The 22,572-nt window shown below is 40.1% G+C and overlaps 2 protein-coding genes across 11 annotated transcripts in view; one reads left to right on the top strand and one right to left on the bottom strand.

Moving 5' to 3' along the window:
• MATR3 (matrin 3) overlaps nt 1–21,616 on the bottom strand; it is a 30,529-nt gene extending 8,913 nt beyond the window's left edge. The window contains exons 1-4 of one of the 7 annotated variants that reach the window (XM_087886570.1): nt 14,107–14,270; nt 13,694–13,797; nt 7,020–7,184; nt 3,779–4,837 (exon numbers count right to left, since the gene is read on the bottom strand). In XM_087886570.1, the coding sequence (XP_087742696.1) occupies nt 3,779–4,675 (897 nt within the window). In that variant the 5' untranslated portion in view covers nt 4,676–4,837; nt 7,020–7,184; nt 13,694–13,797; nt 14,107–14,270. Of the gene's footprint in view, nt 1–3,778; nt 4,838–7,019; nt 7,185–13,693; nt 13,798–14,106; nt 14,271–21,425 lie in introns of those variants that run through there. The other 6 variants (XM_087886557.1, XM_087886561.1, XM_087886573.1 and 3 more) reach the window with 6 other exon arrangements.
• SIL1 (SIL1 nucleotide exchange factor) overlaps nt 21,585–22,572 on the top strand; it is a 41,992-nt gene continuing 41,004 nt past the window's right edge. The window contains exon 1 of one of the 4 annotated variants that reach the window (XM_034432293.3): nt 21,585–21,724. Coding sequence is in view for 1 of the 4 variants with exons in the window: in XM_034432290.3 (XP_034288181.2) it covers nt 21,884–21,967 (84 nt within the window). In the remaining 3 variants the exon portion in view is untranslated. Of the gene's footprint in view, nt 22,378–22,572 lie in introns of all 4 variants that reach the window. The other 3 variants (XM_034432291.3, XM_087886589.1, XM_034432290.3) reach the window with 3 other exon arrangements.

The following is a 22,572-nucleotide window of genomic DNA, read 5'->3' as shown; positions in this document are numbered from 1 at the left end:
TATGTACAGCTCTGCTAATCACATCCAGCAACCTATCCTTCAACGAAATAGAACAATTTGCACCTCAAGATAATGGGAGGCAAAAAAGAGAAAACAGGTTCTGTTTGATCCTTTTTAAATCGTAATTTACCAAAAACAGCAGTCATCTAAAAGTCAACCCTTCATGATAATGGCCAGTGCACACATCGTCCCAGCCAAGGGACCCAGGATAGGACAAAGATTGTAGTTACATCCCTAAAGTTCAATTATTGGTTTTAATATTAAGAATATTAAACACTAGCTGTTATCTGCAATTAGCTCTAGCTTGTTTTCTAAATTTGTTTTAACACCTACATAAAATCAATTCACTTTACAATTTTTCTTCGTATTACTGGCTCCAAAAATTAATGTCAGTATAAAAGAAAAAATAAAACCAAATAGTTCCATTTCACCTTACCTTTGCAGAATAACTATTTTTATTAGTTTTCAACGTTGTCCTCACAATTGCAAAGCTACTGTTTTAAAGTAAATTACTGAGCGCTGCCACAAGCACAGAACTGGGACCAACCGCAGAATTATAATCCAGAGAATCTCAACCTTATTTTAATTTAAAAATTGTTTTAGCCAAATGATAAGCCATGGGATATATCAGATCTACAGGCTAAATCCTGAGCTTGAAAAGCATGTCAGAAGCCGCCAATGGCAAACTTCCTCCTTACTGTTACCAAGAAAACTACACGGCTGCATCCATGTAGTCAGAAATAAAGCTAGACTCAAAGGTTCCTCTACCTTTTGAAATAAGGTGTTCTTCCTAATAGTACCAGTTCCAGCACACATCACAGAATGAACATTTTCACTCTCAAATCAGAGGAATCCAAGAAGAGATCTTCCTTGGTTTTTTTTAAAACTGTTCTTCTAATGCATTCTTGTGCAAATCCTAAAAATTACTTTTGCTATATGTAGCTAAAAAATGTGGAGATAATTTTTGTGTGTGAATTTGCAAGAACATAATTGATTTTTCCATCCTATCTTCCTAATCAGAAATAAAATTAAGTAAACCCGAATAATTTTAAAGCCTGAGGGATCCTTGATGCTCTCTGAGCACTAGTACTAGTACTGATGATTTTACCTAGTTTGGGTAATGAAATGCCTGCAAGAAAACAACCAAGCTCAGAGAGCACCAGGGACCCCTCATTTCAACCCTAAACTACAAATAATTCTCTTTTATTAGTTTTAAAGTCTCTTTTATAGCTCTAAAGTACCTGTTATGAATTACACTTACCTTGACCAACTCAAAATATTCAGTATATTAAGTGGAGCTGAATGAACAATTTTAGAATCAAATATTAATTTTATTTTTATTGTCAAACTATATTACTATGGTTAAAATGTAGTCTAGTATTATGAATCATAAATTATCTTTCAATAAAGTCTTTGCTGGGCTGCTCGAATATTTTTGGATCGCATACATTGAGCCAAGAGGTGGGATGCTTTCAAAATCAAATTATCTAAAATTTTGAACAGATTAATTAGTTCCTTGTTTCTAATCATATTTTTACAGGGCAAAGGTATTATACATCTAGAATCCTTAAAATATCAGAACAGAAGGAAAAATTGATATGGCTAGACTATAAATGCTTGCGAGCTATCCAAGCACAGTAAATATACAATTTAAAAATACTGTCCTTAAACCAATACAAAGATGAGATTATCTGATTAAGGTTACAAAGAAACATTTAACCACCCTGGCCACTGGTTTTGAAGTTTATTAATAGTCAGGAAAGGTTGTCCTGGATAATGGGGAAATATCAATATGCCTTTGATATTTTCTTAATAAACATTAGTAAAAATCACAAATTACAGTAAACAACACAGTGAAGTAAGATAATAGATTTTGTATAATACTTTCAATAATTTATTATGTTCCTTGCACAGCTTGTTTTAATCTGAAGCTGCACTAGAAACATTTAAGGAGGAAAAAAAAGGAGACTAGATTTCTTTCAATTGCATGTGAATTCTATAGGTTTTTTTTAGCTGGGTCTTTTTTCTTACAAGCTATAATGACATCTTTCAATTAAGATGTTTGTTTTAATCAAAACTGTAAACGCTTTAAACTTCAGCCAAAAATTAATAGTTGAAAATGCTGAATGTATCAAGTCAGCATACTTAATATTTCAAATAAAGTGACATTTTAATAAACTGAAGGAAGCAAGAGGTTCTATTTAGAGCAATACAACAGGATTTTAGTGCAGGAGACAACTATATAATCATCATTATTATGAACTGTCCTATTGCTAATGTTTTATATAACTGATTTTTAGAAACCTGGTGAATTTGAGATTGACCTCAATGGTATCTATGCAGGCACACATCCATCATGGTATTTCCTTATGGGATAAGCAACACTATGTAAAACACACACAAAAAAGAGTAAGATCCCAAGTGTGTCACAACAGACTGCATACACATTTGGTTGGGATGATGTGCATCCTGCTTCATGGGATTCAGCCAATAATGCATTAACTTGCAAGGCAGTGTGTAGATCAGAGATCTTGCCTTGCACAGAACAGTATTGTTCAAGTAAAATGGGCTTTGAACTGTGGGCCAAAATGTGTGAAACTGATCAGTCTGCGTTAGCAAAGAAAGCTACATCTGGCATAAGTACAATTACGGTTGGCAACGACTCCTCTATATTACTAAAACATATTGTGATCACAGAGGCTCGCAAAGATATTATATTAAGGTAAGAAAAAAAGTTTCAGATGTAGAAGAATCAAGTGGAGAATTTTCAGATGAACAGACAATATTTCATTTTTCACTAGTCTGAAAACGATTTTACATACACCAAGGTATTTTTTGAAGAGGAAGGACAACAGTGAAGAAAGTGTTAGTAATACCCAAGGATATCATTTTAAGCACACAATGTGCACTCTTACCTGGATTTCTGACAATATGCTTTGAAAAGAAAAAAATGTAACAACAGTAATAATATTCAACTTTAGTTTCCCATTGCCAAACTAACAGAGGACCTGTTTGTAAAACAATTAGGAAATATGAATAAGCCACACTTGCTGTTTGGTTTCAGACCTACATTCTAAACATAAGAACGATGTTTGATCAAAACTTTTTAAAAGATCTATTCTAAACAGACACTGCCAATAAGAACATGATATACTGTACAGCAGTAATCTGTTTACTTTTCTAAAAAGGGATAGATGCAATATGTGTAATAAAAAGTGAGCCTAAAGTATATAAGAAGGTTGTGAAAAGGAAGGAAAAAATGAGAAGTTTCAGCCATAGCATGAAAATAGTTTTTAAAGTGAATCTTAAAAAGAATGAATTAGTTTAAAAATGCTATCTATCACCCTACAAATTTGTTCCAGGACCCTCCATTAAAGTATTTTCTCAGGCTATGGACAAGAAGAAAAAAACTGAATGTGCAAGGACAGTATCTTAATCAGAACCAATTAGCAATCAAGACAGATGGGAAGAAATGTTGAATCTAGCCTCTGAATAACTGCAAAACAAAATGAAAAGCTACCCCAAACCAAGTAGAGAGATTATGTAGATGCAAAATGTAAGTAGACTAGATGGCCTGGATTTAAGCAATATAGGTGAGAAAATATATTTAAGTCCTGGTTTCATGATTTGCTAATGATGCCCCAAAATTAAGTGGCTTTGTCACTTAAAATTCTTTTGAGACCTTTGTATAAGTATTTAGAACACAGAAATTGAGGCAAAGAAACAAGCAATAGGGACTACAAAGTAAAGAAAAACAAGCATCTGGTGCTGAACTCACCTTATTAGAATGAACAGGCATATCACAGATAGAGCACAGATGGGGATAGCCCTTCGGTAAGAGTCCATGGAAGTCTTCAATATTGCTATCTGGTGGAGCACCTCTTTTTTTCTCAAAGAGAGATCTCTCAGGGGCACGACTCAGTCTGTCATACTCACTGTCAAATTTACGATATTTATGCGAAGTTTCGCCATAATAAGAGTCATCCCTACACCTTTCTCCATCTCTTAATCTGTCATCTTCATAATCCATTCTGTCATAATATACAGATTCTTGAGAACGACTTCCATGATCATAATCAACCACTCGGTTGAGACTAGAACCACCATCATCAAAGCTATCTCTTCTAAAATGCCTTTTCTCTTCCCAATCATCCCTAGGAACTCTGTATGGTGGCTCCCGTGCAGCTGATCTGCCATCTCTAGCATAACTCAGTGATGGACCTTCTTCAGCTCTCCTTCTTTTAAGTTGCAGAAGTATTTGAGGCAAGTTTTCAGGAGTGATCTTGTCCTCAGGATAACGACTCAGTTCATCTAAGTCTCTAGTAGACAGACCAAGGCTGGCCAGAATATTAGTGGCCTGCTCTGCATCTCCACGGTGCTGAGAAGACAGAGAGAGTGGGCCTCTATTTCCAATGTTAAATATAGACTGTAAGGCATGGGAAGATGCACTAGCAGAAGACAGTGCACTATGAGATCCTTGTTGATTCAATGAAGAACTCATTCCAAGATTCATTAAGCTAGCAAGGCGTGCAGTACCCTGGTTCATCCTTCCAAGAGATGCTGGCACATTTAAAGATTGGGTAGCAGCAGCAAGAAGGCCTATTCCTGCAGAGAGGTCACGTCCATGACCTTGGGGATCCCTATTTAGAGATGCCTGGTGGAATGACTTGGACATTGCTGAACTATAAGCTTGTCTATTATGAATCAAACTTTAGAGATGTCTGAAAAGAAAGCTCACTCTAGAAAGCTAGGCAAACGTCACTTCAATAATTTTACGCCAAGAAAGGGATCAATAATGATCGTAGATCTTCTTCAAGCTGAGAAACACCAAACAAGTCTGTAGAAAAACAAGCAGTTTTAGTCATAAAATCCTTTATGCAGATGCAGTTTTAAAATGTATGCATCATGTTGATCTAAAAACAATTTAAGATCTTGCATGGATTTCCCTATGGAACCTCAAAAATTGGATCATTAATCTTCTGATAAGAAATTGAATCCCCTCCCCCCGAATAAGCACCAAATTTTGCCAGTAAATATACTTATTTTCAAGCATTCATATTTACATTGCAGGGTGCATACATCTTAACTGCTTTAGATTCCAGGAAAAAAGACCACAATATACCAGCTATGGAACCAAGAAAAATAATTCACATTTGTTAAAAACTATGACTTATAACATTGGTGAAAGATGAAACATTAAGAATAGCTGAGTACTTAATGAACCTTAATGAGACCAAGTATTTTTTGTTCAAAATTTGAGTAACTGATTTGAGAATTTTGAAAGAATATTAGGCTTTGGAAGCTCCAAAGACAGTCTCAAACATAAACTAATAGCCTATGCTACATAAACTCAAATCAGGCCCAGACTTCACTGACACCTGATTGTGAAACAGAAGTTTTGTTTGAAGAAGAGAAATTCTCTGCACTATTCTAATAAACCTAACTGTTGAAGGATATGCAGTTAACTTCTAGAACTCCATAATACATAGCTAGTACTTTCATTTAGTAGGCTTTTATTTATGCTGTTGTTCCTATACCAAAAGTAATTATCAAAACAATGGCTTTTGAAGAAGAGTTCATGAGAATTTTCTAAAGTATCTCAAAATGCTAATTTTATGAATTCCCCTAAAACAACTGAGGCCTCATTGTACTTTTGAAAATCTCACTTAACTCTAAAATTGTAACACCCATTCTTGCTAGAGAACAATAGTCTGAGGAAAGGCCAGAAACAGAGTGGAGGATAATGACATTTCAAGTGAACATATTTTGCAATTGTCTCATTCAGCAAGAAAAGAATACATTAGGCAAATACTTACAAAGTGTACAAAACATTTACCAGGTTTTATTGGTAAGCAAATCAACAAATTTTGATAGTAACACCTACTGTAGCAGGTTGCTAAGTCATATAAACAGACAATTATATGACATGCAAAGAAGTATTACATGGACTACTTAAAAATACAGCATTAAAATGCTGCTGGAAGCAATTGTTTATTGTTGGATAAAACAGATGCAGGTACAATTGGTATCTATTGTAAAAAGATGTTTTACTAATACCCAGTTATTTTTTGTTAAGGTAAATGGATGTGGGGAGTAAATTGAAAAGTACTAATACAACTGTAATACAGAAGAATAGTCAAAATATTGCAAGCAGAGAGATGTCGATGGACATAGAAAAGAAGGAATGGACAAATGTCAAGTGACAAATATAATCTATGACACTTGACTGAACATAAGATTTCCGTCTGTGTACAATGTTGGAATCGCATACTAAGTAATGTTGACCATAGTTTAGGAATAAGACTTATTTAAAATATTTGAAAAATATTTTAAAGTTTAACCACTTGCTTAGGGCAAATAAATTGCTCCCAGATTAGCAGGTGCCAAAACCCTAGCAGATGAGTCTAGCCTTTTTAAAGACCAGTAGAAAGTCTGGTGATCTTTTTTCAGTGCATGTATGGACTATGTAGCTAGAAACTTCCTAGCAGCAGCAGCAGAGAAACTGCTCATCTTTCCAGTTACATCTACAATGTAAAGGTTAATGGAATGTTTATTCTTTAATAGCCATTTGAGTTAATTTTTCTGACTCCATCTGACATCTTGTCACTGACAAAGATAATAAGTAGCATTAATTGATCCAAGTTCCTAATTCTTAAATAGTCAAAGAGAGGAGATTGGTGATGAGAAAAGCCTCTCTACAGATATTTCCAGTTGTCTGCTAGTGCAACATTTCCTAAGCAGAGTCTTGACATTAGAGAAACAGGTGCTACGATGTAGCATAAGAAGGTTGACTCAAATTACAGGGATGAAATCTTTAAACACAAAGGCATAGAATAAGCAATTTTTGGTTGAAAAATAGGTTTCAGTTTGACTCAATGATCATCTTTTTAGAAAAGACCTTTACTATTTGTGTGTTTCAAGAGTTCAAGATAAAATATCTTCTGAATTGATTTTTTTAAAAAAAATCCATCAATTTTATAAGTTTGGTTATATTACTTAAAACACACACATAACTACACCTCTGATTTTAGTCAATTTTTGAAGGATTTGGACAATTGTCAGATCCAGGAGCATCTGAAGAGTACCTCCTGACAGAGTTGGGCTGCCCAGCAGATGGTTTCACTGCATAGCCTGGTTTCCACACAAGCTGCAACTGCCCAGGCTTATATGAAATCGATGTAAACCTACAAAGAAAAAAGGAGATATCAGAGAAGTCTTAAAAATGGAATACTCAAAAGGGATACCCCAATAAGTTGGTGAGGGAGAAAAATGACAACAGCAACATTCCCCAAATCGGGATAATTTTATGGTTCAACTGGTTCATAATTTCTTTATGGTTCAACTGTTTTTATTTCTCATCTTTTATTATGATTATAGGGTGAAACTGTATGAGGAACTGAAAAAAAGTAGGCTATGTAATCAGTCTCCATAAAAGGTTGTAAGAATTATATTGACTTGTCTTAAAATATGAGGCATATAAAGAAACTAAAAGTCAATATGCCAAGTTTAAGAATTATTTTACCATTGCCAATTAAGACTCAGAATATTTTCCATTTTGCCTCAAGTAGAAATCGGAGTGAAAATAGAGAAATAGGATTTTCTACCTATAAGATATAGCTCTGTATATTACTAGATATTTCCAAAGGCCTATTAAGAAACAAACAAAAACGTGTTACTGGCCTTTTAGGAGGGCCTGAGATAAAAAGTCAGCACAGAAAATGGAAAGAAATTGTATTTTTCTGTGAGCAGAAGTTATTCCACTCATGTAAGTGGGAGAGGCAATTATTCTCTCCCTAACTCCCTAGAGTTCCCCCAACTTAGCACAACACGAGGCATAATGGGTAAGGGTAAAGAAAGTTTCATAATACACAGAAATGTTCATTCATGTAATGTTGAACTTCAACCAAAGATTTGAGAACCGATTTGCAAAACAGGCAGAGGCCTGTCAAAGAAGAATTTATGGAAATATGGGAGCATTCATTATTGAAGAATAGGCTACTTGATTTAAACAATAAAAATGATATTGCCTAGTATAGAAATTTATGTGTACTGCATTCAAGATTTTTTTAGTTGCTTATATCAAGGTTAACTAAATAAAATCAGGCAAATAGTTACTTCACTTTCGAAAGAAATTCCCTATTCCAATGGTTCTCAATCTTTTCTTCACCATGGATCCCCTTTAAATCCGTGGCCCTGAACCACCAAGACTTAACTCAAGATTTAAATCACAATATTTTCGCCTTCACGGACCCCTTATGACATCACAGCCCCCCAAGGGTTTGCGAACCAGATTGAAAACCACTGCCTTATTCAAGTCAAGCATATAAAAACTATATCCAAAGAGAAGTTAGTGGGAAAAGTAATAGTGTTACCAAGTTCAGTTATGCAATGTGAATGGAAAACATTCTTTGTATTCTACTGCTGCAGATGCTTTAGAGGCAAGATTGGCATGGATGTAGCGGTATAATAATTCCTATTAGATTTCCATACTCATTCCAGGATTTCAGATCCACACCTAACTATCTATAAGCTTTTTATATAAACTATAAGGTAGTCCTCAATTTACCCTAATTGGGATTGAAATCACAGTCAGAGCGAAACAATTAAGATATTATGCCATTGCTTCACTTAATCACCACAATCCCTGCACTTCCAGTTATGGTTGTTAAGTATACAGTTAAGTGAAAGAGCTGCCTGGGGGGGATTTCAGCCAATATCAGAGGGAGTCCTCTTGGCAGGTATTGGCAGTTTCCAACGTTCCCTGCCAGCTTCCCCATTGACTTTCTTGGGAGGTTGGTAGAGAAGATTGCAAATGGCAATCATATGATCTCAAGGCACTCAGCAACTGGTTTAATGAGAGCCAGTTTGGTCTAGTGGTTAAGGCATTGGGCTATCTCAAGAGTGAGTTCAAATCCCACCTTCACCATGAAAGCCAGCTGGGTGACCATGGGCCAGTCACTCTCTCTGCCCAGTTCACCTCACAGGGTTGCTTGTTGTGGGGAAAATAGGGGGAGGAAGGAAGGTGTGTTGGATATATTTGCTGCGTTGAATTATTAAAATAATTAAAATAATTAATTAAAAATAATAAGTTCCACAACAAGATGGGCAGCAAATATATTTAGCAAATAAACGAAACTGGTTGTAAGTGAAAGCTGCCAACAAGTGTGCCAAGCACCCTGATCATGATCACAGAACAGTGAGCCGTGCAAGCATAATGTTTTGCAATGGGCAGGAGGTAAGGCACCCTTTCTGAGGTCATAGTAATTTTGGGCCATCATAATGGTCATAAGTCAAGGCGTACCTATAACGTATTTAATTCAACATTTTTTAAATTCTGTAATTCCAGGAATAGCCCAAATAGTTATAGATAATTTAAAATGAAGTAAGATAGCATTTAGATATTAGGTGTTATCTACTATAGCATTAGTAATACAAACCAAACATTTCACATACTATATAAATCTCTTACATGGTAAGCAATCAAAACAGGTCCAGTTTCACTTATTATTTATAAAAGTAGCAATTACAATTGTACAATAATCCTTTCTTTGAAAAGAACTGATATTCTCTTGAATAGCGATTCCTAAAAGAAAATGAGCAAAAATGAGTCATGTGTTCCAAGGAAGACATATCATTTTTATGGAGCTGCATATCCACTACCTCATATGTTTTAAAGCACCTTTTTAGATTCAGTTCCAAACCACTGCACAGCCCTACAATGTATGCAAATCTCTTTAGTAGAGGTGACTTCTGGAATGGAATACATACACAAAGCAGTCACTGAAGGAGAAATGCCTTCAATTGGATTTCTGCAACATGTAGCAAAACTAGATAAACCAACGATACCGTTCAACCCAAATAATGAATTTCTAATGATATAGTCCATAGTCTGCCAAGAGGCAGGCTGTAGAATATTTACACTTTATATTCTAAAATACAAGCTTCATGAAATAACATTGATAATCTAAATACAAGCACCAGAGTGTTTTTTCTTCAAAAATCCTTCTCAGAGTAACTGGCAGTAAAAGCTTTAGATTGGATAAACCATTCAATAGCAACAAATTGTATACTGGCCTTCCTATGCAGCCACCAGAGCCCTTTCTTGTCAGCAACTTGAAATGGAGAAGTGAGAGTCCAACTTCTCCAAACTAAACGAAACAACTTTCAGTTGTAAACTACAAGATAATGCCTTAGCTACAAAGCACCTCATAGATGACAGAAGAGAAAACAAATCCAAAAAGATGCAAGGAATTTAAAAGGACAATAAAAATTGTAAAGAAATTAGAAGAAAAAGCTAGTGTTTGCACAAATGAGAATAGAAAGGGGCATAAACTTACAAAAGCAAACAAAAAGATATCCCCTAATTAACACCCCTTTGATGATCATATGAGGGAAAGACAATGACCAGTGATAAGAGTATTTTCAAAAAATATTTGATGAACCATTACAAATGTGTTAAAAAGGAATAATTAAGGGAAGATCAGTTGCATTCTTATGTTTGCAGTGAATATGCAAATAGTCATGTTGAACTTAACTTTTAAATAGGAGAAATTGAACTCAAATAAAATGTAATTGATAAATTAAAACTAACCACTGAATCCAAACAACATCTACCTAGTTCTTGAAATATCTGCATATGCAACTGCACATTCAGAAAACATATAACTTATTCCTCAGCTTGGTACCTGTATTCAACTAGAAAATGTGCATTTTTTCAAATTCTAACAATGGATCCAGGGAAAGTATGACAAGAAAGTTACAAGTATTTACAGATCAGTTAAAATTACATAGCACAGATGTTAGTGATGAAATATTACAGAAACATCAAGAATATACTGCAGAAAGAGCTTTCAATAAAAAAGCTTCCCCAATGGAGTTTTTGCTGGAAATTGGTAAAAGTTGGTAAATTGCAATCATGTGACAGTGATGAACTAGTCATAAGATGAATGTTGCCAAGTGCTCCAGTTGTAATCATATGGCCAAGAGTGATGGTTGTAAGCATGAATACAGGTTGTAAGTCATTTTACAAGGCCATAACTTTGAACTGTCATTAAAAGGTCATAAATTGAAGACTGTTTATAATCATGATTCAAGAAATCTATACGCCATTACTTCTTTAAAACTCTTTCAGTAGCTTATAAAAAATTCATGGAGAAATGTTTTATCACATCCTTCCACTATCTGATAACTGTTAAAGATCAGGAAATAGAGTAGAATTAAAGGGATACTTTTCACAAAGGGAAGAAACTGGATTTCCTTAATATGTAACTTACTTCTATGATGGAATTGGGCATGAGTTAGTCAGATTTCCCGATTATTCAAGAAAAAGGAAAGAAAGGATTGAGAAAAGCAACAAAATAAACTGTCTAAAGTTGGTGAATGGGCTTTAAAATGGGAACTGCAATTTAGTATCAATGTAAAGGATTCCACATTGGAACAAGAAGAAATCAGAACCCCAAGTATACTTTAATAGGATCTGAATGAATAATGACTAATCAAAAAAAAATATGAGTTGTGGTAGATGTAGCATGCTCATAAAACATCAACTGTTATGTAGCTAATGTAAAATAAGTGAATTTCATCCTACAGAACTTTAGAAAGTAGTGACATCAGTCATAATATAAAAATTGTTTTATATAAATCTAACAGTGGTCATGACACTCTTGGAGTATTGATTACATTCCCATAATCAGGCTAAGCCATAATCTAGATGTGTGCATTAAAAACCATACAATTTAGCACAATGCATAAACCCAGCCACTGTGTAAGAACTCTGTTGATTGCATCTCAGAAAAATTACTATAGCAGCAAAAAAGCTGATTGAATGAGAGCAATTCCATTACAAGAAGCAATTATAGAAATTTGGACCCTTAAATATTACTGTACTTCCTTTCTCATTTAGTTAGAATTTAGTCATCCCTGAAACTACTGTAGGTGCAGAAAAATTCAACAAATGGAAGGCTATGACTACTGTAATATAGTACAGTACCTTGCGAATCACAAGTGCTAAAGAAAGACAGCTAGTAGGCCATTGATTTCCTGCATCTGAGCTTCTGAGTTGCATCTAAGTAGCTATATGAAAAATGTTAAGACTAGACTGATTTGATCAATTATTTTGAGCAAATTTTCTAATATTTTAATCTTAAAAAGCAGCCTTTATTAGACATGAGTATGAATTTAAACTGTTTTAAGAACTTCTAAGATCCAAGTGCAATATCCCAGGGTTCAGACTTGAGAAACTAGGTTATTGAAAATATATTTTCCTTCATCTAAACTTGTTTCTTATCCTTATGAGAGCTATATTTCATAAGAGTTTAGTCTTCAAGGAATTTGAAAAAAAATAGCTAGGCAGTCCTGCATTAACATTCAACTCAAAGTATTAATTACTATATAGCCGTGATGGCGAACCTGTGGCACACAGAGCCCTCTCTGTGGGCATATACATGGCGGCCAGCTGCTCTTCCGGGTTCCGTCGTGTGCATGCATGCACACGCTCCAGTTAGCCATCACTGCTATATAGGGAATTCATGGGTAATTTATGTAAAAAAAGCTGCAAATTTTTTTTAAAAAAGGTATACCAACTGTTTGTCATTAGACATAATTTCAGGAATGAACAAAACTGGAGAATAATTCCAAATATCCACCAACAGTGAATTATATTACCCCCAAGGCTGCCAGTCTAAAGAGAAAAGTAGAGATAAGCCTACAATTACAGCAAAGTAAGAGTTTGCAAGCAATGTAAAGACATTCATTATTCAATTCTAAGTTCATTAAACTATTATTCATCAATTTCATTCAGAAATTAAACATTTCTGAAACAATGTTATAGATTAATATGGCTATACTGAGAGACTCTGCCCCATTAATTTGGGGCAACAGAAAGTTTTGTAGATAGATTCCCAATTCAAATGTTCCACCTCTTATACTGTGACATGTGTTGAACAAAAAAAGTTTGCAATCATATAAATTAACCATTTCTGATGAACATTCTTAATTCTATTCTTTAAACATTTCACTTTTGCATAATTTTATAGAAAGTACCATGGAAGACATGGCTGTTACTAGTCTCAATACACCTTCTAATATCAAATCCTGATGAAATATAGGCTGCAACAGCATTTTTTGCGTTTGAGGAACTAATCAAGGGCCTTCGATCCGCATGAGGCTTGTAGAATTAGCACCACAACTCTGGAATCTTGAAAGAATAGGGACTTACCTTCCCTACAACCAAGTCTTAAGATTCAAGTTGTGTTTAAATTTCAAACTCGCAGTTGTGTTTCATATACATAAACCATCACCCCCAAAAGATACCGATCAAGAGCAACTTTCCACCTTAGCACGGGCGGAAGTAAGTTAGTTTTCTATGTAATTAAAAAAAAAAAACACCTCCTTTTGCATTCAATTAGAAATCGATCAAATCCAATCCTCAGTAGCAGACAAATATACGATTTATGGTCTTAAAATGGCGATCGGTAAAGGTAAAGGTTCCCCTCGCACATGTGCTAGTCGTTCCCGACTCTAGGGGGCGGTGCTCATCTCCATTTTGCAGTTACTAGTGAAAAATATTATGCGTTACACTACCAAGCGCCTATAGTTCAAAGGAGTAAAACACTATTAAATATTCAATGTATTTGGTAATCAGCATCCCTGAACGCAAACGAACTTTTACTTCTGAGCAAACACACACACACACCTTATTTAATCGTCGCCAGAACGAAAAACATTAAGGAACATTATCTTCGCCCAGGAACGTAAAATAAAGATACAAATCAGTTAACTACTCCAAGAGAAGGCGGCCTACGTAACAAAGAACAAAAAGGTCGTATAAACCTCGACTCAAAAACGCTTTTGCTTACGAGACCCGCGCATGCGCACGACCACACCTCAGGCTTCGGCGCCGGGCCTATTTTTCTGAGGGCGCGCACCACTTTTCCAGCGGGCAGGGCTTCTCCCTTTTTCTTCCCTCCACGCATGCGCACGAGCACGGTAGAGCAGCACGCGCCCCTCCTCCCTTCCAAGCTGCCAACGGTTCAGGCCAAACGGCGCAGCAAAGGAAGCCTTCGCGGCCTAACAAGAATCGACACCACCCAGCTACACCACTCCTACCTCAGCAAGAAAAGGAGTCGTTCGCTTATTTTGCCATCGCTACCGTAAATAAAACCTGGGGGGAAAAAGGACCGAGAGGGGGAAAAAAAAATCCCAAAACGAAGCTGCGTAGGTCTCACTCCCACACCGCTCGCATTGGACCGCTAATCTAACCAACGCATGCGCCGTCTGGCCGCAGGACCTCGAATTCTGTGCGAATGGGGTTCTCGCGAGAGAACGCGCTCGTTGTGTTGCCCAGTATCTATCGCGAGAACCTGAGCTTTGATTCCCCCCCCCTTCAAGTCTTTTTGTGTTTTTTTTCCCGCCAAACTGGAGAGGAAGTTTTCTCTACTGGCACTAAAACCATTTCCCTCCCCCACTTCAAATTAGCATCGGGTACATGAATGCAATAAGCCTGCGTTTACAAAAATAAGCTAAACTTAAATATGATTGAAACTCAGTGCCCTGTGAAAATCCAACAATACACAGTTCACTTATGTTCTAAGAATCCAGATAATTGGCTTAATTTAATAAACCATGTTGAGTTCAACATGGTTCAGTCCACACAGCCTAGAAGTCAATGGTAGTAGCCAGGATCAATCCTAAACTTACTCTGTGGCTTCACTTTCACACCAATTTTAAAAAATGTAATTTGTTCATATGATGTTGGCTTAACATGAGATTTCAACCCAACTATTGCAGATTATGAACTAGTTTCTCCACCCCCCTCCCTCTATTCAGTTATGTCTGATTTTGGGGGACTACCTTATCAAGTTTTCTTCGCAAAATTTTTAATAATTTGTCTACCTCTCCTTGGGTTTAGAGAAAGTGACTAAACCAAAGTCATCAGGCTTTGTATCAAAAGCAGGACTAGAACTCACAGTCTCCCTGTTTCTAGCCTTATGCCTTAACAGCATCAAAGTGGCTCCTTATAAATTCATTTTTAGTGCTGGAAGAACAGCAATCAAGGACTAACACAGGGAAGAGGTGGTTGATTTATTTTTCAAAGCACCTGAGGGCAGGACAAGAAACAGTGGGTGGAAGCTTGTTACAGGGAAATTCAATCTGGAACTGAGGAGGAATTTCCTGACAGAATGATTAATGATTAGCCCTCCCCGCCCCAGAATAAAATATTCTACAGAATATTAAAAGAGGCAGAATATTTCCTCTAAAGGAGGAGAGGAGAAAAATCTTAACAAAGGCAGAAAACAGAGCCTCAGCCTTTCTGCTATAGGAGAACAGTCTCAAGCAGAAGCCTGAAAAGGCTAGGCCAGTGTTGGCTAATCTTTTTGCCATCGCATGCCAGGAAGGGGGGGTCTTGCATGTGTGCTCACTCCCATAGTTCTATGCTCCCTGCCCCCCCGCGTATGCACGCGCGACCCCCCCCCGGCTCCCAGCACACGATGTCCCAGTACGCCCATTTTTCTTCTCACCTGGTTCCAGAGCCTCTCTAGGAGTCTGGGGAGGGCGAAAACAGCCTTCTATTCATAAACAAAGGGCAGCCAGAAGCTCCAAATAAATAGCAAAATAGGCAAGGAGCCAAAACTGACAAGATTAGCTCAGACAAACAAAACACATAGGATTTGCACAGTGCTGGGTTTCAAATTTTTTTACTACTGGTTCTGTGGGTGTGGCTTGGTGGGAGTGGCATGGGTTGGTGGGAGTGGCTTGGTAGGCGTGGCAGGGCAATGATAGTGTAAAATCTCCATTCTCACCCCACTCCAGGGGAAGGATACTGTAAAATCCCCATTCCCTCCCCAATCCAGGGGAAGGTTACTGCAAAATCCCCATTTCCTCTCCATCAGCTGGGATTTAGGAGGCAGAGAATACATGGGGGTGGGGTCAGTCAGAAATTTTACTACCGGTTCTCCAAACTACTCAAAATTTCCGCTACCGGTTCTCCAGAACTGGTCAGAACCTGATGAAACCCACCTCTGGATTTGCATTCCCCTTTTGCCTGTAGTCATGATCCCTCCATGATCCCATAGGAATCTGGCAACAGCCAGTAAAGTATTAAAGGACATATTCTTGCACAGAAACAGGCATCTCAATCACAAAGCTCCCAAAATTGTATAAAAACCCATCTACTCTCAACACCAATTTGTCAGCCACTGCATTAACATGCTGCTGTCACTGTTGTTTCTGGCTACCAAATAAAACGGAGACCGCCTTTCCAATTGCGGCATGCCTTCAATTCATTTATCCTGTGTCTTTCTCCCAGCTTGGAATAAGAACCTGACCAGATTTTACTTCTGACATAGTAAAACAGCTTGCCTCCCTTGGAGTTGTGGGTGCTTCATCACTGCACATTTTCAAGAAAAGATTGGGCAGTCATTTATCTGGAAGGATTCCTGCCTTGGGCAGGGAGTTGGACTAGAAAGCTTCCAAGATCCCTTCTAGTCCTATGATTCCATGAAATATGTTAAAATACAGTTAAGTGGGTTTACTCTGGGCAAACTATTCCCTTTCCCACAGAATACCCAGATACAAGCTAGCTACATACTTTTTACAATAGAATATTGGAGAACCTAGCCCATAGGGATTATGGGAGCGACGGGGTGCTCACATATGACACCTCTCCTGCGCGAGCTGCACTGGCTTCCTGTGGTCTTCCGGGTGCACATCAAGGTGTTGGTGATCACCTTTAAAGCGCTCCATGGCTTAGGGCCGGGGTATCTGCTAGACCGCCTTCTGCCGCCAATAGCCTCCCACCGACCGGTTCGCTCGCACAGAGAGGGCCTCCTCAGGGTGCCGTCGGCCAGACAGTGCCGGCTGGCGACCCCCAGGGGGAAAGCCTTCTCTGTGGCAGCACTTGCCCTCTGGAATGACCTACCCCCTGAGATACACACGATATCAGGCCTCCGGACTTTTCGTCGGGCCCTGAAAACACACCTATTCCATCTAGCCGGGCTGGCTTGATCCCATCTTCTCAGTTTTAATTGAATTCGGTTTTAATTGGGTTGTTTTAAATCTGGGCCGAAATTATTTAATTGTTTTTTAAACTGTTTTTAAATTTTATATGCAATGTTTTATCTCGGCTGTACACCGCCCTGAGTCCTGCAGGAGAAGGGCGGTATAGAAATAAAATAAAATAAAATAAATAAATAATAAATACATTTATATGTTTAGTGTGGGAGGTACAATCAATTAATTCGTTAATTGAATAAACCATGGTTAGCCACAGAAAAATGCCACTACCTAATTAATTTAAGATTGTTACATAATGCTATGCAGCTATGCTTCCATTTCATTTCTGAGTTTTCTTGCAGCTCAGCTATTGCGTTGTAATTTAAATAGCCTGGCAGATAATTCTGGTTTGGTTCTTATAAAAAAAGAAACAATCATGCCAAATAAAGGATAAGTTCTACAAAAGCATTCACTAACATGTCATTGCAGAGAATCACATCTCAATATCTTGGTTATTTTGACATTATAGTCTCTTGATTAATAAAATTAGATTCATATAGTCAGATATCGCCTAAGTGTACAGAGCAGCAGAATTTGGGGCTTCATTTGGAATTTTCTGAACAAGACCTGACTGCTGTCATAAAAGGGGTCATAGCTCCCCACCACTGCTATAGGAATCAACTAGGCTACAAAGGTCAGCCTTTGTATGTGGCCAGTCACAAAAATCTCAGGGAACAGGTGAAGAATCTTCCTACCATTCTCTACTTGTTCCCTGCTACTTCATATTGTTTTGCCTTTGTTCTCTCAAGACAAATAGGGGAAGGGAAGTGCCTGCAAGAGAATCTTTGGCACCCATCATTTATACTTTCTATAAAAACTGAGGCGGCGTATCTCTAGCTCAGAGAAACTTTTGAAATAAAGATGTTGCAAGTGTTCTTCCATTTTTTTTTCTTAATACTTAAAAAAAAAAAGATAGGGAAGGCAGCCACTTGTCTACATGATTCCTTGCGACAGGTTGCCTATATTAATACTAGTGTAAGGCAAGTTTTAAATTAAATCCAAAGCTTTATAATCGGTAATCTGTGGAGAGCTGGCACAGTTCACTCCTTTAAAGCAACCCTCCCTCTTCAATGTAGGTTAATAGTATTACATTGGCAGCTTAATAATAAAAGGCAGGATAACAAATTAATAATAATAACTAGGAACATATCCCTGTACAAACTATGGATATAAGATGAAAACTTAATTTACAGCCTTTGTTTCTGCAGGATGAGTTATTGGCTAGAATTGTTTTTTTTTTCTTTATTAAAACTGGAAATTCGTGATCTATCTGACTCAGTATTGTATAGCTGGACATGCCTCCTGTGTTCAAATTTAGTTTTTTTTTTAAATAGGGAAATGAAAGCTGACAAAGCCATTGTTAGATGAGAAAGAAATTTCCAAAAATATGTACCCCTCATTGAAATGTGCCCACCAGGTTTCCACGCATTCCATCAGCCAAGGTCACAGGGGAGGGGCGGGGGGGTAGCGGTTATCATTAAAGATGGTCTGAGACCGAGGGAGGCCACTGTTCCTCAGACGGCCGGCTGTGAATCCCTCCTTGTGAAATGGGGTCACGGGGTTCAGAGGAGTTTGCTGATCACGTACCTGGCTCCCTGCCACGTGGCAGCAGCCCTGCCTGAGCTACTCAACGTCATCGCCGCGGTAGCAGTTGATACCCCTAGGCTTATGGTCATGGGGGATTTCAACCTGCCGTCTGTGGGTGAGGCGTCGGAGGTGGCTCAGGAGTTCATGGCTTCCATGACAGCCATGGACCTGACCCAGTTAATTCATGGCCCTACCCACACGGGGGGAAACACGCTGGATCTGGTTTTTGTCTCTGGACAGTGGTTGAGTGATCTCGAGATAGGGGATATAGTCACCGAGCCCTTGTCATGGTTTGATCACTCTCTCCTTTGTCTTGACCTTCGAACCGCTACACCCCGCTGCAGGGAGGCGGAGCCGGTAAGATGGTTCCGCCCCAGGCGCCTGATGGAACCTGACAGGTTCCAGATGGAGCTTGGGCCATTCCCTGAGGCTCTGGCACACGCCTCGACTGGAGACCTAGTGGCCGCCTGGGATAGGGCGGCCGCTGGAGCTCTGGACCGGGTCGTGCCTTTGCGGCCTCTGACCCGGCGCCGATCTCATTTAGCTCCTTGGTTCACTGAGGAGCTGAGGGAGTTGAAGCGCCGGAAAAGACGCCTAGAGAGTAGTTGGAGGGCCAGTCTTTCTGAATCTGACCGGACACTGGTAAGATCTCATATTAGGAATTACCTAGTGGCGATAAAAGCAGCGAAATGTAGCTATTTTGCTGCTCTTATTGTGTCATCAGATAATCGCCCGGCCGCCCTGTTTAGGGTGACCCGCTCCCTGCTCCACCAGGAAGCACGGGAGGACCCCTTGGAGGGTAGAGCCGAGGATTTTGTTCAATATCTGTATGACAAAATCACTCAGATTCGGGAAGATCTGGACTCCGACTGGGTAGTCTCAGGGGGAGGGACTTGGGCAGGTCTTGAGAATGTTATCTGGGATGAGTTTGATCCTGTGACCCCTGAGGACATGGACAGGATTCTGGGTAGACTGAACGTGACCACTTGTTTATTGGACCCGTGTCCCTCCTGGTTAGTGCTGGCTTCTCGGGAGGTGACACGAAGCTGGTTCCAGGGGATTATAAATGCTTCGTTGGGTGAAGGTGTCTTTCCTGCCGCCTTGAAAGAGGCGGTGGTGAGGCCTCTCCTCAAGAAGCCTTCCCTGGACCCGGCAATGTTGGTAAATTATCGTCCGGTCTCCAACCTTCGTTTTGTGGCGAAGGTTGTTGAGAGTGTGGTCGCGCAACAGCTCCCCCAGCACCTGGATGAAACGACGTATCTGGATCCGTTCCAGTCGGGCTTCAGGCCCGGGTACAGCACGGAAACGGCATTGGTCGCATTGGTTGATGATCTCTGGAGGGCTCAGGACAGGGGGTGCTCCTCTGTCCTGGTCCTGTTAGATCTCTCAGCGGCTTTTGATACCATCGACCATGGTATCATGCTGTACCGGTTGGAAGAGTTAGGGGTGGGAGGCACTGTGTTGCGGTGGTTCTCCTCCTTTCTCTCTGACCGGTCGCAGTCTGTGTTGACAGGGGGACAGAGGTCGACCCCGAGGCCCCTCATATGTGGGGTGCCGCAAGGGTCGGTCCTCTCGCCTCTCCTGTTCAACATTTATGTGAAGCTGCTGGGCGAGATCATCCGTGGTTTCGGGGTGGAGTACCATCAGTACGCTGACGACACCCAGCTGTACATCTCCACCCCGGATCACCCCAACGATGCCCTTGAAGTGATGTCCCGGTGCCTGGAGGCCATACGGATCTGGATGGGGAGGAACAGGCTCAGGCTCAGGCTCAACCCATCCAAGACCGAGTGGCTGTGGTTTCCGACGTCCCGATATAGTCAGTTGATGCCATCACTGACTATTGGGGGTGAATCATTGGCCCCCACGGAGAGGGCTCGCAACTTGGGCATCCTCCTGGATTCACGGCTGTCTTTAGAAGAGCACTTGACGGCCGTGACCGGGAGGATTTTTCATCAGGTTCGCCTGATTCGCCAGTTGCGTCCCTTTCTGGATCGGGACTCGTTACGCACGGTCACTCATGCCCTCGTCACCACCCGCCTGGACTATTGCAATGCTCTCTACATGGGGCTCCCCTTGAGAAGCACCCGGAGGCTCCAACTGGCGCAGAGTGCGGCCGTGCGGGTGGTAATGGGAGTGACATGGCGCTCCCATGTAACACCTCTCCTGCGCGAACTGCACTGGCTCCCGGTGGTCTTCTGGGTGCGCTTCAAGGTTTTGGTTACCACCTTTAAAGCGCTTCATGGCTTAGGACCTGGTTATCTACGGGACCGCCTACTACCACCAATAGCCTCCCACCGGCCAGTACGCTCTCATAGAGAGGGACTCCTCCGGGTGCCGTCAGCCAAACAGTGTCGACTGGCGGCCCCTAGGGGGAGAGCCTTCTCGGTGGGGGCACCTACCGTCTGGAATGAGCTCCCTCCGGAGATACGGAGGATCCCGGATCTGCGCACCTTCCGCCGCGCTGTGAAGACCTTTTTATTCCATCAGGCGGGCTTGGCCTAATCTCTTCCCTTTTTTAAATATGTAAATTTTAATCTGTTTTTAAATTATCGGGGTGTTTTAATCTGTCTGGGCCAAAATGATTTAATTTGATTTTATCTGGTTTTTAAATTTTTTGTATCTATGTATCTATTGTTTGGCTGTTCACCGCCCTGAGTCCTTCGGGAGTAGGGCGGTATACAAATCAAATAAACTATATAAACTAAATAAACTAAACATACAAATATACTGTGACTGAAAGCGAAGAGGAATTAAATAGAAAGCAACGAACGCTTTTTCCTGACCTTTGGAGTCAGTCCGAGATAGAATCTGAATAGGCCCGAGTGGCATTAAACGGACCAGGAAGTGTAATATCTTGCGAGCTGATGAGCGCCTCTACATTTGTTATCTCTACTTGCCACCTCCTGCAGGGCAGCCACGTTGGGAGGGGCGGTTACCTTTGAATGGGCGGAGCTCTTGTCCGCGAACTCTGAACGAGGGGTGGGGGCGGGGGCGGGGATGACGCGGGTTTTCCTGATTGGTGGAGAGCGCGTTCGGGGCGGCTCGGGGGTCCGGCTCCTGCTGGAAGAGGGTTCGCAAAGAGGTAGGGGCTGGCGGGTGAAAAGAAGGCTGCGTGGGCACGGTGCGTATTCCCAGGGCTCCTTCCGAGGCAGCCGGGCATCCCCTCCAAGTACCGAGCGGCGGTGTCAGCAGTTAAGCTGCCGGGGATCTTTTTCCTCTCGTGCTGCCTGCTGCTGCCCATATGTTTTGGACTCCAATTCCCATCGCGCTTGCTTTCTGTATGGCTGATGATGGGGATTGTGTTGGAAACCTTTGGGTGCAACTGGTATCGTATTCGCTCTACTCCATACAAGTGAAGGGGAATAGTCGCCGGTCTCTTCTGCTTTAGCTGCCTCATGAGGGTTGGATGCTGGAAGGCTACTGCGTAAATAAATGTAACTTTAGGGGGAGGAGGGAAAGTTTGGGGACCGGGAATATAAAGCCACGGTAGAACCGGTTTATTTTGTTCTTAAACACGACCCTGAGGATTATGGACAGATTGACCGTTTCTGACCCAGTTTTAGAAAGCCGGTGTGGACAGTAAAAAGTGCCGCGGTTCCATGTCATTTGCCTCCCATCCCATCTCCCACTGCTGCCCAAACAGAACAGCCTCTCGGATAGATAAACACTGAATAGGGGCCAGGTCTGTACAGTATTGGATCGTGAATTGGATTAACCAACCGTTAAATATAATAGGTACCCTTAAAGATCTTCTAATATTTCTATTAATACCAACATGTGAGGTTGCTCTTGAGAAATTTCATTTATTTATTTACAGAACAGGATAGGAATAGGAACAGAAGAGAAGAGAACAGAATTCTTTATTGGCCAAGTGTGATTGGACACACAAGGAATTTGTCTTTGGTGCATATGGTGTACATAAAGAAAAAT

The sequence above is a fragment of the Pantherophis guttatus genome, chromosome 1 (assembly GCF_059756535.1).
Source record: "Pantherophis guttatus breed Tessera chromosome 1, ASM5975653v1, whole genome shotgun sequence".
Lineage (NCBI taxonomy): Eukaryota > Metazoa > Chordata > Lepidosauria > Squamata > Colubridae > Pantherophis > Pantherophis guttatus.
This window is presented reverse-complemented; position numbering and strand designations above follow the sequence as displayed.